The following is an 18,066-nucleotide window of genomic DNA, read 5'->3' as shown; positions in this document are numbered from 1 at the left end:
AAATAAACTTGTACGCCATTTCTCCTATTAATCTATTTTTTGTCAGTTTCAGTGAAACTTCAGAAGGCAGAGAAGTTTTCCCTTGGCCCCTACATTATGACCAGGGTGACCTTATAAATGATACTAAATGATTAAAGGCCGGGCACGGTGGCTCACACCTGTAATCCTAGCACTTTGGGAGGCTGAGGGGGGTGGATTACCTGAGGTCAGGCAGGAGTTCAGGACCAACCTGGCCAACATGGTGAAACCCTGTCTCCACTAAAAATACAAAAATAAGCTGGGCTTGGTGGCAGGCACCTGTAATCCTGGCTACTCAGGAGGCTGAGACAGGAGAATCACTTGAACCCAAGAGGCAGAGGTTGCAGTGAACCGAGACTGTGCCACTAAACTCCAGCCTGGGCAACAAGAGTAAAACTCCATCTCAAAAAAAAAAAAAAAAAATATATATATATATATATATATATATATCACTAAAGATGACAGAGTTTCTAAGAAAAGAGTCACACTCCAGCTTCTCTCACCTCTGAGAGATTTTGCTTGGATATAACCTCCTCTAAGAAACAACTCATTACATCTTCAGAATGCATTAATGCTCTTGTACAAGTCTTGTGACAGTTGTGCTTTTATTAAGTAAGAGGAAATATGGAGTAGTCACTCTAAGTGCCAACTCCGGATTCACTTCTATCTTGGTTCCAATGGTTTGGTTTAGTCATCTGGCCAAGCCAAACTTCAATACCTTTCTTTTTTTTTTTTTTTTTTTTTGAGACGGAGTTTCGCTCTTGTTACCCAGGCTGGAGTACAATGGCGTGATCTCGGCTTACCGCAACCTCCGCCTCCTGGGTTCAGGCAATTCTCCTGCCTCAGCCTCCTGAGTAGCTGGGATTACAGGCACGCGCCACCACGCCCAGCTAGTTTTTTTTTTTTGTATTTTTAGTAGAGACGGGGTTTCACCATGTTGACCAGGATGGTCTCGATCTCTTGACCTCGTGATCCACCCGCCTCGGCCTCCCAAAGTGCTGGGATTACAGGCTTGAGCCACCGCGCCCGGCCTGCAATACCTTTCTTATTTGTTGGCTCTGTGACTTGAACAACTTATTAAAACCTCTGTGAGTTTCCTTTTCTCAACTTAAAACTCTTGCTACATCAAGAAATAGAATAGACAAGTGTTTAAGGACATAGCCTCTGGTGTCAGACTACTTGATTTGAACACCTTACTCTGCCAGTTTCTAACTTTGCAACTGGTTCTCACCAGTAGGCAGTGCAGTGGTTAAAGGCTTCAAGGCCAGACTGCCAGCATGGAAATTCTGGCTCCATCCAAAGGTGTATTTACCATTAAATTAACGGCATGAATCCTCAGGGCTTCCTACTTATTGGTACCTCCTCCAAGGTCCTGTTCCTGTAGTTTACATTTGTAAGTTTGGATTCTATTTCCCAAAGAGGTTCTCCAATACTGTAAATCAAAACTCAGATTCCACAAAATCTGCATGAAAAGTTGATTCTGCCAGATACTGGCTATATGGTCTGGGCTAGATATTTATCTCCTGGGTCTCTGGTTCCCCTCTTGTAAAATAGAATAAAAATGGCAAGCACCTCCACAGGGTTGTAATAAAGATTGAGCTAATACATGTTAAAATCTTTAGAGCAGGCACACAGCATATGCTTCATGTGTGTTGGTGTCTATAATTCCCTCTCTTTTTCTATTCCTTATCTTCTTCTCATGAGCCCTGCCAGGACTAAGATCATCTTTCTCTTTGCAAACTTAGCCTGTGGCAAGCTCCACCTTAATCCTAACCCTTTCCCTCTGGGCCTTTACACATTCTCTTCTGTTAAGTTTCCTGAGTTGTTTACAATCTGATTTTATCAACCTTTATTTGATTTCTTAAACCTACTATTTGTTCATTCTTTATGGCATAATAATCATGGTTTCTTTTTCTCCCTAATTTCTTCTTCCTCAAGGGACCTCAAGCTGTTCTCTTCAGGTTTTTCAATTGATTCAATGAGTCTGACCCATATTATGGAGGTAATCTGTTTTACTCAAATTTTACTGATTTAAATGTTAATCACATTTAAAACAAACCAGTGAACAAACAAAAACTTCACAACATCTAAACTGTTGTTTTTCCAAAAAGTGGGCACCATGCACAGCCAAGCTGACATGTGAAAGTAACCATCACAGCAGTCATGGCCTGAATAAGACCTGTCCGGGGCCAGGCACAGGGGCTCACACCTGTAATCCCAGTACTTTGGGAGGCTGAGGCAGGAGGATCACTGAGGTCAAGCATGTGAGACCAGCCCGGCCAACATGGTGAAACCCTATCTCTACCAAAAATACAAAAATTAGCTGGGCATGGTGGCACCTGCTTATAATCCCTGCTACTCGGGAGCCTGAGGCATGAGCATTTCCTGAACCCGGGAGGTGGAGGTTGCAGTGAGCTGAGATTGTGCCACTGCACTCCAGCCTGGCCTACAGAGTGAGACTCTGTCAAAAATAAATAAATAAATAAATAAGAAACAAAGAAAGAAAAGAAAAGAAAATGTCCTGTACATTGAAGGGTTGTAGGTATTGCAGTTTCTTTTTCTTTTTTTTCTTTTTTTTTTTTGTGTGTGTGTGAGATGGAGTTTCACTCTTGTAGCCCAGTCTAGAGTGCAGTGGGGCGATCACTGCAACCTCCGCCTCCCGGGTTCAAGTGATTTTCCTGCCTCAGCCTTCTGAGTAACTAGGATTACAGGCATGTGCTACCATACCCAGTTAATTTTGCATTTTTAGTAGATACAGGGTTTCTCCATGTTGGTCAGGCTGGTCTCGAACTCTCGACCTCAGGTGATCCACCCACCTCAGCCTCCAAAAGTGCTAGGATTACAGGAGTGAGCCACTCTGCCCAGCCAAGCATTACAGTTTTCTGCTGGCTCACAGAGGAACAGCCTCATTGCCTTCAATAGATGCTCTTAACCCATTGTCACCTACCTTCCTCTGGACACCGCCTTTCGGGAGTGCTGGAGCTATATCCTCAAGGATGGAGCTATGCCCTCAAAGTGCCCAGCAAAGAACTTTTCCTGCATTTTTCCCACATAGACACTTCCTAGATTCTTCTGCCTTATGCCTCGGTTGGTGTAGCTAGTATATGCTTCTGATGGAAATTATTCAAGTGAGAAGGACCAGGCGTAGACAATTTAAATGTGGAAAGAGGCTTACAAAGGAAGGTCATTGTGACCCAGGTCACAGCATTGTTCTTGAGTGGACAGGACATAAACAGGGAAGAAAGCATGTGATCATGAAAATAACTGAAGTTTTAAGTGAGCAATGACATAATATGGTGTCCAATTCAAAAGAAAGAGAAAGTAGATGCAGGAACCGAATAACAGGCAGGGCAATTTTGAGAGACACATCCAGAAACCAGAAGCAAGCACTTAGACTTTAGCTCTGAATCCTGGCTACAGCAACATACAGAGGCGGTAACTCCTAGAACTCTAATTTTCACTCTCTTGCCAGAGAGGCTCTTCCTGGCCAGCTGTCTGCCATGCAGAGGATAGAAACAAATCCCATAGTGTTTTATGTCATAGGTTAAGGAACAGATTCAATTTCATAAGGAGAAACAGCACAATGCCAGTGTTGGCAAAAGCAAGTCTCCCCATCATCCCAAGGAGAGGAATTCTACAGTCTGGGTATCTACTGGACATAATGTAGGCTCCATTCTCACGGAGGGCGTCACCATTGTGGGTCTTTCGATGTGGCTTATGCTGTGAGACAAATGTAAGAAAGTGGCTATGTCAAGAAGAAAATGACCCCGCTCTTTGGTGCCAAAAAGTCTGATTTGGGGGTGTCAGCTATTTACAGGAATTGTCTAGAATTAAAATTGACATAATATGGTGTCCTGTTCAAGGCCGGCCCTGCTGCCCTGCTCTTGGTTCTCTTGGGGACTGTGGAGCAGCTAGGGATCTTGGGCATCTTTGGTACATTGCCACCCCACCTGAAGTTAAGAAGGACTCAATGATAATAAACATCTTTAGGTCACTCAGTGCCTTGAACTCACTTCCCCATCACATAGAGCAGCTCAGGTCTTCTCTAGCTCTTCCACCTGGTGATTGGTAGTGACTGCTAGAGAAGTCCTGATCATTCTAGCCCTCCAAGTAATGCTTTGAATAGCACTGCCTCTTGAACTCACTATAAGATGATCCCCCAAAGATGCTCTATGCCTGTGGTCTGAAACCTGCCACCACAGCTGGGTTCTCTGCCTTCAGAGACCAGGGGAGCAGTAACTGAAGCTAAGACTACACACAGCACTTCAGACAGGCATATTAGGAGGGAAAAGAAAACTGAATCTGTAAGCTTGGTAAAAACTGGTATATCTTTCGAGATCCCAGCCATTTTGAGAAACTCTGACACTGAAAAAATAAGGAAGAACAATCTCACTCCTCTCTTAAACGCTGACATTCTAGCTAAGTGTTGATTTTTTTTTCTTAGAAAAACAAACTTTGGGTCAACAAGGAAAGATCACGAGTGGGGAGGGTGAGTGGGTGATTCACCTCACGGATCTCCCTGGCAGCTCTTGCACTTCCTTGATCAATCTGCATATAAGAAATGTGCTGGGCACCTGGGACACAATTTCTCCAAGACACATTGCCTTCTGTTTTCTCCAGCATGCGCTTGTTCCAGCTCCTGTTCAGGGCCAGCCCTGCTGCCCTGCTCCTGGTTCTCTGCCTGCAGCTGGGGTCCAACAAAGCTCAGGAAAACACGTGAGCCATGCCCTTCTCCTCCGCCCCACCCCCCTACCGCAAAAAAAAAAAAAGGGGGGGGGGCTTGCAGGGAGGGCTCCTCTCTCAATCTGGAAATCTACGTAACTCTTTCTCAGAATTTCTTTCAACTTCCCAGAACTCTAGTCTCAGGAGCTCCCATGGACCTCCTGCCAGGTTCCACTTCTGTCCTCTTAGGAAGCCCCACTAACTCCTCTCACATTTTTGCTGAGTGTTTTCTGCATTGCCAGTGGAAATAAAGCTCTGAGTGTACCTATAGGCTCTCATTAGCAATTAGTCTTCATCTAACATGCCCACACTGATCCACATCTTTTTCATAATTTATACCTTTGTTCAGATTGCTGATCAGTAAACTTTACCTTCTCACACCTTACCTCCTAGAAGAGAGGCATAACAGGTCTTTGAGTTCCAATGGCAGCTTAGGGCAGCTTTGGCAGGACTTGCCAAAGAATGAGAGGCCCTGGTCACTGCTCTGTGGTCTGAGATTGACCTAGCCTGGCAGCTTAGACATTCTTCCTAACCTGAAGTCTCAAGATGAATATGAGGACCTCCTGCTCTCACATGTACTGGGACCTGAGCGCACAGGTTCAGAAGTCAACTTATCGAGAACACAGGTTTGAAGGGAGCAGAAAAATTGGAGCAAGTAAAATAAAGTAGAAAATGGAGTCAGGGGTCTGGGGAAAAGCAGGGATACTCAATCTAGGGATTCTCTATAGCAGTAGGGTTTATAATGACAGGTTTCTGGGTTGTGATCTTGGAGGTACTCTCTATAGCATGGCCAGATATCCTGTCCCAGAGGAAACTGTTCAGGGTTTAGACAAGCTGGTAAAAAGGAGGCAAGTGTCCCAAAAAACCCTGGGTGGGGACAGGTTCAGATCCCGCCTCCTCCACCCCTCAGATGAGTCCATTTAGCCCTGAACGGCAGCAAGGTATTCAAATAAGCTATGCTAATTAGTGTTATCAACCATCATGATTTGCCCAGGACTTTCCTGGTGGTAGCATTGAAAGTCCCCTGCGACCTCTGTGGCCCATTCCAGAAAAGACCCCAGTCCTGGGTAAACTGAGATGGTTAGTCACTTGAGCTAAGCTGGTCATCCTATCTTATTTATCCAAAACTCATTTACAAATGGGAGAGATTTTGAAGATGTTTAGGTATTTATACCCTTTTTCTGTGCACTGGGCATTAGAGCAATTGGCACACAAAAAATGTAATCTCTCTGAAATCTAAGATGCTTTGCCTCAAGAAAATGGGGTTGTGAGACACTGTGGGGTCTTCTGTCCCACACAATAACAAAGGTCTGTAGCCAGGAGCTTCTAGGAAAGAGAAAGTAACTCTTCTGGCCTGGAACCCAGTCCTCATTGATTGAAGAAGAATATTTGAGTATTTTCTTTGCCTCCATTTCCTTTCCCTTCAGATTGTGGTGTATGGTCTAAATGTAGAGTGGTATCTAAAGTTCCCAAACATGGCCATATGTCCAAATTTCCTAAGGAGCTAAATAAATACAAATTCCTAAACCCTACCTAAGAACCAAAGAAGGGGGATCTTCAAAGATGCTCCTACAAATACCTCCAGTGCATTGAGATGTTTGCTGGGTTTTTTAATTTTTTCATTATTTTAATTTTCCATAGTTATTGGGGTACAGGTGGTATTTGGTTACATGAGTAAGTTCTTTAGTAGTGATTCTGTGAGATTTTGGTACACCTATCACCTGAGATAAAAGACTACAAATATAGTGCAATATACGCTGCACCGTATCTGTAGTCTTTTATCCTTCACCCCCTCTCACTCTTCCCCCCAAGTCCCAAAGGCCCATTAGATCATTCTTATGCCTTTGCATCCTCATAGCTTAGCTCCCACATTTCGGTGAGAACATACGACGTTTGGTTTTCCATTACTGAGTTACATCACTTAGAATCATAGCCTCTAATCTCATCCAGGTCACTGCAAATGCTATATATATATATGGTGTATACATATATATATATAATACATATATATATACATACATACATACACTGTGGGATATATATATATATACACACACCACAGTTTCTTTATCCACTCGTTGATTGATGGGCATTTTGATTGGTTCCACAATTTTGCAATTGTGAATTGTGCTGCTATAAACGTACATGTGCAAGTATCTTTTTTGAATAACGACTTATTTTCCTCTGGGTAGATACCCTGTAGTAGGATTGCTGGATCAAATGGTAGTTATACTTTTAGTTCTTTAAGGAATCTCCACACTATTTTCCATAGTGGCTATATTAGTTTACATTCCCATCAGCAGTGTAGAAGTGTTCCCTGGTCACTGCATCCACACCAACACCTACTATTTTTTTTATTTTTTTGATTATGGCCATTCTTGCAGGAATAAGGTGGTATCACATTGTGGTTTTGATGTCCATTTCCCTGATCAAGATGTTTGCTGGTTTAATGTGATTCTGTTGCTAGAAAATTTTCTCCTAATAATGACTTGAGCCCTCCTAGTCAGCAGACAATTACCAGAACTTATAGAACGTTATCAGGAAATTTTCTTTTTAAAAATTTGTTTTTGGTCAATGGAAGAGAAGATGCTCGTTGACTGATGGGGATTTAGGTTGGTTCCACAATTTTGTAATTGTTAACTGTGCTGCTATAAACATGCATGTGCAAGTATCTTTTTTGAAAAATGACTTATTTTCCTCTGGATAGATACCCAGTAGTGGGACTGCTGGATCAAATGGTAGTTCTACTTTTAGTTCTTTAAGGAATCTTAAAGTGTCCTAGTTGTTTTACTAAACAAAACTAAATTTGTACGAGGCAATCATCCCAATCAACACACAAACATTCCAGGGGATTCTGATGCTGAACAATTGATCTAAGCCCCATAATTTCCCTCCCTTGCCCATCCTGTGCCCCTTGCCCTGTTCATGCCTCCCCCCTCACTCATAGATTGGTCTCTGATCTTGGTGTCCTGATTCTCTCTTCCTAGAACCAGTCCGAGGATCATAATACTGGATTTTCAGTTGGCCAGGGTGGAAGATGAAAAGCAGGAGGTCACTGCAGACCTTAAAGTTCAAACAGAATTGAAAGAATGCATGGTGGTAAGTAGAGGACTGGGGGCATGACTTCAAAAAATAATTCAACTCTTTGATTATAAATACAACTTAATTAATCTCTCACTTTAATAATGTACAGTATACTTAATAAAACATTGTCATTTATGTTATGCTACTCAAGACTCAGAACAACTGTGGGAGCTTGGGATAGATGACTTCTCATTTTCCAGATGAAGAAATTCTAATAAGAAAGAAAAGAAGAGGTAATAGGAAGCGAGAAAGAGGGAAAAAAGAAAAAAGTGTAAGTGGTAGTGGAGAACCAGTCAGAGTTCTTCCAAGGTCCTGAGCATGTTTAGTTTAGGATGGAGGGAGGGGAGTTCTCAGAAGAGAAAGCTGCAACACCACACCATAGGTTGAGGCGGGTGGGCAGAAGAGGACATGCGGGATATGATTTCTCCTCTCCAGTAAGCACTGAGCTAGTCTGCTGGCTTCTTGCCTTCTTGTGCTTCTTTGCTCTGGGTCACCAGAAGTTGACTCTTGTTCCAGCCTCTCTGCCCTGACAAGGAGCTTGTACTCATCTCCTTTTCAGCAGTCATGAGGAAACTCCAATATCTGAACTAGGTCAGAGGCTTCCCAAGTTCAGCAGTCATGAGGGAACTCCAATATCTAAACTAGATCAGAGGTTTTCCAATGGCAATGTACCTAAAACTCACCCAGGGATCTTGTTAAAATGCAGAGTGACCTTCGGTGGGTCTGGGGAGCGGTTAGAGCTTCTAGGTTTTAACGGATGCCCAAGGTACACCAAGGCTATGCCCAAAAGACCATATTTTGAGCCACGTGGGACTACAGCATTTTCCTCCTGTCTAGCTGCTGAGGGCAAGAAGTAAAAGGGATTTATGCAGTTATTAAGCCATAGTAACTCTTCCCTGGGACACTGGTTATGTGTCCTTCTCCTAGTCAATGATCTCAGGTGTCACAAGCATACAAACTGCCCCCACTACCTTTGTTCTGGGGCCAAGACCCATGTAATCCCCATCTCTCCTACTCCGTCCCCAGACCCTTCCTGAGAAGCATCCTCTATCAGGCAGCACAAGTATTTCCTTACAGGATAAGATTCCTAATTCAAATGAGACTTAAGGACAATGACTGCATGGAAAACAAAATTGAGAGCATGAAGATTGCTATTCAGTAAACTGCATTCTAGAAATATCTCCACACCTGTAAAGAAAAATTCCTAGTCAATGAGCAAAGAATATCACAGCTGCTTTGTCAAATTTTCTATTTTCAGTCCCAGAATCTGAAGCATGCACATTTATTTTGGGGAGGAGTGAGGCTGAGTCATAATTTTTCAGTTTTGTCTTTTGTATCTTACAAACACAGGTAAAAATGAGAATAAGAACATGTACATAACGTGTACATAAAATTTTTATGAAAATGGTGGTTTCTAGTGGTAATAGTTAATGGTAGTGGTAGGTATAATAAGATATGTTTGAATCAATAAAATGACATGTGATATAATTTTGTGCCTTTGTGATTAATAAAAGTATGCTTTTAAGAATCATGCTAGTACACTAAAATAAAGCAATCTTTTCAAAACCTACCTAAGCACAACTGAAAGGATGAGAAATCCTCAGATTAACTGATTTTGCTAACCAGGAAAAATTTATGGGAAAGGAAATTTTGTTAGTTCTAGTCAACAAATTTTTATTTGTGGCTTCAGTTTTTGAAAGTATAGCTATTTTTAAATTTTTATTGAAATATATTTATGTAACTATAAAATTTTTACCACCTAATCCTCATTTTCTATCATTTATAATGTTTTCTGTGACTGAATTTTTGCAAAAGTGAGGTTTAGGCTCATGTTTATTTATTTTAGAATTAGAATAGAATTATACCTATAATCATGTATTTGAATATAAAGACTGCATAATCCTTTAAAGCTTAAGAAAACTTGTGGAAAACTACAATGCTTAAACATTTTGGTGCCACAGGCCATTTTGTTGGTTTCATGAAGTCTATGAAACATTTATCAGAAAATTGCTTCTAAATGTATAAAGGGCATTGGATTACAGGGAGAAACTACCACATTGAGTAACAGTGACAAACTTATTGAAAATAAATTTGTGATGCAGTAACATATGTGTTTCTTTATTCACACATTAGCTGGAAAAGCAATACATTTAAAACATAGAGGAATTAAATTTTATTTTGTGAAGATATTATCTGTGTGATAGATGGTGTTGCTTGGCCCGAAAAAGTACATTAACTGCACTGGTCTTTGGCAACACGTCCCATGGGCCATGCTGGGCATGCAATAGATTCTGATCTTTTGTTGTACAAGTGGTGTAAATTCTGATTCATGAAGATATGTTATTGCGGATGTAATAAAAAGGTACACAAGGCTGGGCGCAGTGGCTCATGCCTGTAATCCCAACACTTTGAGAGGCCAAGGGGGGCAGATGACCTGAGGTCAGGAGTTCGAGACCAGCTCGGCCAACATAGTGAAACTCCATCTCTACTAACAATATAAAAATTAGCCAGGCGTGGTGGCAGGTGCCTATAATCCCAGCTACCTAGGAGGCTGAAGGAGAAGAATTGCTTGAACCTGGGAGGCAGAGGTTGCAGTGAGCTGAGATTGCGCCATTGCACTCCAGTCTGGCAACAGAGTAAGACTGTCTCAAAAAAAAAAAAAAAAAAGAAAAAAAAGAAAAAAAGATAGACAAGGCATGGGTAGGCTTGTCTAAAGAAACACCAGGCTTCTCCAAGGCATTCTGAGTAAAACTCCAAGGATGAGAAAACCTGAATTTACTGTTTGGGGCTGAAAGGCTATTTAGTGCAGAGTTGCCAGGTATCTGAGCAAGTTGCAGGAGATGGGTAGACGGCACTGGGCCTCAGTCAGGACTATAAAGCCAGTTTGATAACTAGCACACATTCAAGGTCGTGTATGAGGGTGATATTTTGGACATCTGAATCTGTAAAATGATATGTATCTATGTTTCTCCTTGTGATAAAATCATACATACTGCTAAGGGCAATGTGGTTCCTTGATGATATTCAAAACTGAAGTAATGCTGAATTTCAATTAGAGGTTAGTAAGATAAAGATGCATTTTTCCCCCCTGCCTGAGTTCACAGACTCACTGAATGCTATCCACAGATCCCTCTGGGTCCACGGACCCCCAGGATAAAACTGCTGTGATAATGCTAACTGGACAAAATCTGAATCCACTGAAGTTTACATATACAATCATCTGGGATCTTGAACTGCAAAGCACTCAAGTTCAAAAGAAGTTTACATTCAAGATGTTGTCATTTGCTTATCTAACAGCCAGGCTTGGTAGTTAATTGTTTCCATCTCACAAATGAGAAAAACGAGAGTGAGAGGTCTAATTCTAATCACCAAAGTTCACCAAGTCAGAGAGAAGCACAGCTGGGGCTTGGTCACATCTCTGACAACAAGGCCTGACATCAGCTCCTACACCCAAGTGGCCAGGCTGCTGTCTCACCAGGTCTCAGAGTAAGTGTGACTGCAGGTTGATTCCTGAAAGCTCTGGCTGACGACTACAGCAAGCCTGTTCCCTAGATGGACAGCTGCCCCGGATGAGCTCTCCTTGCCCTGTGGATTCATGTGCACCTCTAGTTCCTCCTGAGCCTCTCCACACTGCTAAGGCAGGAGTTTGAGAGCGTGGGGAGGGAAAACCTTCTGATCTAGACTTTGGCTCCTGAAATTTTACTACAACAGTAGACTACTCCTTGCCCTGGTCCCACCTTTATCCCTACTCTTCTCCTTCGGCTTCTCCCTCTCTTATTTTTCCCTCCCTTACCCATTCCCCAGAATAACAGTGAGTTCTCCCTCCCACCTTCTCCTCACCAGATTAAAGCTTTCCTCAGTAGCAATGTACATATCGAAGGTGGATTTAGCTTTAAGTATACTGCCTGCCTCTGTGAAGACAATCCAAGACGCTTCTTCTGGGACTTTAAGACCAACTGTAAGTACAGAAGTTATCCAAGGAAGGAGCTACCCAACAGCCACCAGGGAGGAGAAACTATAAACAGAAACACGGCTGCAGAACTGAGCAGGACCAGGACCTCAGGGCAGAAGGACAAAAGGGAGGGAGGAAAGAGCATGGGGAGAACAGATGGGGAAGGTACCCAGATTCTAACGCAGAGGCATTGTGTACACAAAGTTGATATGGGAGACAAATTTGCGAAGGATTTGGGGAAACTAAACCCCAGGGGGCAGAAGACTGATATGGGTAGAAAAGACAGGACATGGCTGGGGTGTCTGAAAGATGATCTCTGTCCCCATCTTTTTCAGCAACCGCGCAAATTGCAGCCGTCGTTGATATTGTTCGGGAATTATACATCTGCCCTGATGATGATGCTGTAATCCCCATTAAAGCAAACAGGTTTTATACTGTGAAAACCCTACCTGCAGCATAATGGAAGCCCTGTCTGTCCACCACACCCAGGTGATTTCCCCTAAGAAAACTTGGCTGCAATTTCTGTTGTGGTCTCTGAAATAAACTTCTTAACAAGCTTCTCTGTGTTCTGTTATATTTCTCTCCAAAATCTGCTCCTGAAGAACCCCAAACTACCTGGAATTTCTAAAACATCTGTCTTTCAAAGAACCTTTACTGAGGAGATTGTATGGGTTCTCACTGCCCATTGGTATGAAGACAGAGAGAAGAAGAAACTGGAAAGAGAGGAGCCATGCTCACAGAGAGGAAAAGCAGTGGCATAAAGTTCATAGCACAGGAGTGGCAGGTCCAGGGCGGCACCAGGCCTCCATGTTGCTTGGCTTACTCCATCCCACTGCCCTCCAGCCACTGCTCAGATGCTAGAGGATGGGAATCCTGGTACATGCCTCAGAGTCAGGGATGGAGTCTGTGGCCCTCTAAATGAGCGGTAGCATTCTGTGCTATTCTGTTGCTTATGGTCAATGGATTGCGACACTCAGGGACATGGGGATCCTGTGCAGTTCTGCCTGAGGAGCTCAGGCATAACAGAGGAGTAAATGGGCAGAGGGAGCCCTGAGGTGCTTTATCCCAGAGGGCCAGACCGTAGAAGTGGAATATGAGCAAGATCAAGTGCACAAAGTGGGCAGGGGACATTCTGGCAGATAGGACGGCAGGCACCAAGAGCCCAAAGCATGAAATAGTGGCTCGTTCAGGGCAGGTAAGCACTTTGATATTGGGCAGGATCCTGTATACATGCAAGGGTTAGAAGCAGAGCTGGCAAGAGAACAGGAGCAAAATCAGGAGAGGCCAAGTGAATCTGGGCAAGAAAGTGGGACCATAGCCTCGAGGCCAATGATCCTAAATGAGAATCAGAATCCAGGGCAGGAAGTGCAATCATTGGAAAAGTCATTTTTTATATTAATTAGGATTGTAACATTGTGAAACAGGAGAGTTACCTGACCTCCCTTGCAGGACAGGGGTGTGGCTCGTCTGTTCAGCTGCTCAAACCCCTTAGAGGAGGAGGAGTATGCAGATGGACAGGTGCAGGAGCCCAGGTGGGCGTGTGTTACAGTGCATTCTTTTAGCCTTACTGTCTATAGACAGCTTAAGTGTTAATCAGCTCAGCGGTCCCTCTGCTTTTTCGCAAAGGCAGAGGGCTAGTGTGACAGCTTTCTGTATCCCAAGTTCTTGTCCAGCATCCTGGAACAATCAGGTCACGCATGAACTTGAAGTATGGTGAATGTGGGGTTTTATTGGGTGGTGGGTTTTCAGGGGAATGGATGCGGGGCAGGCCAGGGGAATGGAGTGGGAAGATGATCTTCCCCTGGAGTATGGTCATCCAGTGGCTGATTCTCCGACCAACTATCCCCAACCAAACTCCTCCCTACGTTCAGACACTCTTTCCCTTCTCTCCTCTGCTGTGCCATTCTGCTGTTCATCTGCTTGTCTCCTTCTGGAGCCGGGGGTTCAGGATTTATATGGGTACCAGATGGGGGCATGGTGGACCAAAAGGCAACTTTTTGGATGCAAAAACAGGAATGCCTGTTTTCATTTAGGGCTGCAGGTTTCCAGGCTTGAGGGTGGGGCCTTTGCCAGGAAACCGCCCTCTTCTACTCAATATTTCTGTCTCCTGTCCATATCAATTGATCATATGCTTAACATGTACCAGAAATGTGAATGTTTTGATTTACCTGCTTTATCATGTGCCCTATTTAAAATAATAACAGGCATTAAGTATTGACTCAATAAATATTTATCAAGTACCTACATGTGCCATTACCTGCTTTCAGGACTTGGTTTTACAGAAGTAAGTCAGGAATTTTTTTATCGTGTTCTTAAAATGCTTATATTCTTCATGTGAAATAGAAAATAATAGAAAATTATTTTTACCTTTATTAATGGGAAAACTAAGATGAGAGAAGGTGATTAATTTGCATATAGCCAGCAAGTGGCAGAGCCAAGATTCGAACCACACAGGTAGCCTGACAGGAGAGTCCATGCTCCTAGCTTCTGTACTACCTGCACATACTCCCTGACAGTTTCCTTTGGGCCCCTGTAAAACTTCTACCACAAAGCATTTCAAAATTGCAAATTTTACCTACTATATGAGTTCTGTGCACATCTGTATCCACCTAGATTTTTTTTTGTTTTGAGACAGTGTCTCACTCTTTTATCCAGGGTGTAGTGCACTGGTGTAATTACAGCTCACTGCAGACACAACCTCCTGGGTTCAAGTGATCCTCACACCTCAGCCTCCAGAGTAGTTCAGACTACAGGCAAGCACCACTCTACCTGGCTAATTTCTTTAAAAACACTTTTTGTAGACATTGGAAGAGGGTCTCACTATGTTTCCTAAGGTGGTCTCAAACTCCTGTCCTCAAGTGATCCTCCTGCTTTAACCTCCCAAAGTGCTGCAATTACAAGCATGAGCCACCCGTGGCCAGCCCAGAATTTTTGATTGCCTGGAGTAGACTGTTCAGTAGAAATATTTATTTAAATATATTTTAAGCTACATGTATAATTTTGATAGCCACATTTAAAAAAAAAAAGAAAAAGGAAACAGGTGAAATTAAGTTAACAATATATTTTATTTAGCTGAATATATCCTAAATTTATTTATAAGATCTTATCAATATTTTTAAAATTTTTAATGAAATAGTTTACATTGTTTTATTCTTACTAAGTCTTTGAAATCTGTCGGGTGATTTATGTCTACAAAACACTTAGGCTAGCCACATTTCTGAAACTCAATGGCTACATGTAGCCAGTGGCTACCATATTAGGCGGGGAATTTATAGGATGAGTCCATAGAGTCAGGGAGAGAAGGGAATTTAGAGGACGGGTCCAAAGGTGCAGGAAGCCACCATGGCACATGTATACCTATGTTACAAACTTGCACATTCTGTACATGTATCCTGTCTTTCTTTAGAAGAAATAAAGGAAAACAAAAATTTAAAAATATATAAATAAATAAATAATAACAATTAAGCCAGGTATGGTGGCACACACTTGAAGTTCTAGCTACTCAGCAGGTTGTGGTAAAAACAAACAAACAAACAACAACAACAACAACAACAAACAAACAAAAAAACTTGAGTACTTTGACTCTTCCTTGTTCCAAATAAGAGACTACGTCATGGTTGCCTGGTCGATATGTTTTCATCCTTGTAGAATAACAGGTAAAGCCTTAAAATGCTCCCCAAATGTAACAGTTGCCCAATAAATGCTTTGCTTAATTATGTGAATTAATTAAGGCTGAGAAATGCATAAGAATGAGTGGAAGGTTAAGTTTTATAAGGTTGATAGTCCTGCTACAGAACTGATAACAGCTAGTTTCACCCTGTATTATCATTTGCTTCCTATACCTCTCAGCCAGACATTTTCCATTTCGGGTGAAAGTTTACTAAGTGGGTGTGATGGGGAAAATTTAGAAAAAGAATCAAGTTTTTCAAAAGTAGCTCCTATGATTCAACATGTTTACATTTGTTGGGAGCAACATAAAATGGCATCTGTATATAGAGAGGCCTGGAAGGAAGAAGACTGAGGAGTTCAGTACAAACAAAAAACAATGTCAGTGCTGGGTGCGATGGCTCACACCTGTAATCCCAGCACTTTGGGAGGCCAAGGCAGGAGGATCATTTTAGGTAAGAAATTCAAGACCAGCCTGGCCAACATAGTGAAACCCGTCTCTAATAAAAATACAAAAATTAGCTGGGCATGGTGGCACACACCTGTAATCCCAGTTACTTGGGAGGCTGAGGCAGGAGAATCACTTGAACCTGGGAGGCAGAGATTGCAGGGAGCCAAAATCATGCCACTGCACTCCAGCCTGGGCAGCAAGAGTGAAACTCATCTCAAAAAAATAAAAATAAAAATAAAAATAAAAATAAAAAAAGTCAAAATACAGGAAAAAAGAAAACAAATTTTAAAAAACTGAAACATAAAAGAGTTATTAAGAGAGAGAAAACCTTAATTTTTATTCATCCAAGAGATAAAAGCGATAAAGATAGAGCAAAGAATATTGAATAAATCAATGATTACTGTAGAGTCATAGGAGAAACAATCAGTGATGACTTTCATTTCTGGGTGAATGGTCAAGGATCAGAGAAACAGATAGATGGGAAACTTCTGGAAAGATTTCTAAGAAATAAATTACTGTGATCATCGGTTAGAATTAAGGCATAGATGACATCTATTTTTCAAGTTATAGTCTTCTATACATTACTTTGTTATCTGATTTTATAAAAAAACAAAGTCGACCCAAAAATCAATCAGAAATTCTAAAACTGAAAAATACAATAATTAAGAACCCAATAAACAATTTTAATAGTGACTCAGACAAAGCCAAGGAGTGAACTACACAGTTAATTACAAAGAAAAGAAAGACGAATAACACAGAAAATAGAGTTAAAGACATATGGGATGATTGGAAAAGGGATAAAATATATGCAATAAGCATCTCAGAAGGAGAAGTGACAATGATTGGAAAAGGAGTAATACTGGAAGATACAATAGCTTAGAATTTGCCAAAGCTGACAAAAAACATCAAACCACAAATATAAGAAAGAACTCAAACTTGAACCATGATAAATGCAAAGAAAATTATATTTAACAGATTACATCGTGTGCACCATTTCATTTTCAAATGGTTAGCAGTAAGATTGATAACTGACTTGAAAAACAGAAACAATGTGAGCCAGAAAAAATAGGATGATATCCTCAGAATGCTGAAAAAAGAAACTAGAGTTTATGTCAATGAAAATACAGACAAAAATGTCTTTAAATATAAATAACCTTCAAGGAAATTCTGTACTTAAATCATTTATTTACTTTAACTTATAATATTTGAACTCCTTGGTTTTCACATTTTCCTTCATTCCTTGCATAATTTATGAGAATCTAATTTACAAGTATTTAAAACTCTTAAATCTTACAGATGTTGTGAACATATAAAATAGGCCACATAATTAACAATCTTATTTGAAAAAATTAAATTGATCACTTCCATATTAGTAAGTTTTATTTAAAGAATACTGAAATATTGCTTTGAAATCAGTTATTTCTGTCTTGGAACAAATTTCTAAAACCAGCTTGAGAGGGCACAACCAAAACTCTAACTGAAAGAAAAAAAAAATCACCTGAACATCTGAGAAGATACTTGACTTCATTCTTAATAAGCACTGTGAAAATCTAAACTATGCTGAAATGTTTTTCACCTGCTTGACAAAAGAAACACACACACAAAATATAATACTCTCTGTGGCTGAGACTGTGGAAAAACAGTCATTTCAAACATTTCTCATAATGTGTGCAAAACTAGCATAACACTGCAAAGACCAATCTGGCAAAACCCATCAAATTTACAAGTATATTTCTCTTTAGTACAGCAATTCTATTCTGGGAATTTATCCTACAGATAAACCTATGAGCACGCAAAATTATTTATTAAAAAGGTTATTCATTACAGCTTATTCGTAACAGTAAAAGTTTAGAAAGAGTCAGTGTCTACCAATAAAAAACTGTTTAAATTAATTCTGGTTCATATACACAACTGAATAAATACACATGACTTTAAAAAAGACTGAAGGCACTCTGATGTATTAAATTGGAAGTCCTTCAATCATAGTGTTAAATAAAATTAGTGAGGCATAGAACATTATAGGATAAATTTTGTGATGGAAATTAAAGGACATAATAATTATTGTGTAAGTGTACACCGATGTAAAGAAATACTAAGAGGATACACAAGAATCTAATAAGAGTGGTTCCCTATAGAGATTATGAAGGGAGATGGGTAAACTGGAACAGAGATT

General features: G+C 41.0%; 1 protein-coding gene across 1 annotated transcript; it reads left to right on the top strand.

Moving 5' to 3' along the window:
* The first annotated feature begins 4,590 nt into the window (after positions 1-4,590).
* On the top strand, positions 4,591-12,333 carry PIP (prolactin induced protein). The gene is made up of 4 exons (XM_010340409.3): positions 4,591-4,734; positions 7,728-7,839; positions 11,668-11,782; positions 12,112-12,333. Exons 1-4 carry the CDS (start codon positions 4,640-4,642, stop codon positions 12,234-12,236), a joined length of 447 nt encoding a protein of 148 aa, XP_010338711.1. The 5' UTR covers positions 4,591-4,639; the 3' UTR covers positions 12,237-12,333.
* The last annotated feature ends 5,733 nt before the right edge of the window (positions 12,334-18,066 follow it).

This window comes from Saimiri boliviensis, chromosome 10 (assembly GCF_048565385.1).
Source record: "Saimiri boliviensis isolate mSaiBol1 chromosome 10, mSaiBol1.pri, whole genome shotgun sequence".
NCBI lineage: Eukaryota > Metazoa > Chordata > Mammalia > Primates > Cebidae > Saimiri > Saimiri boliviensis.
Note: the sequence above shows the minus strand (reverse complement) of the source record. Positions and strands in the feature narration are given on the sequence as shown.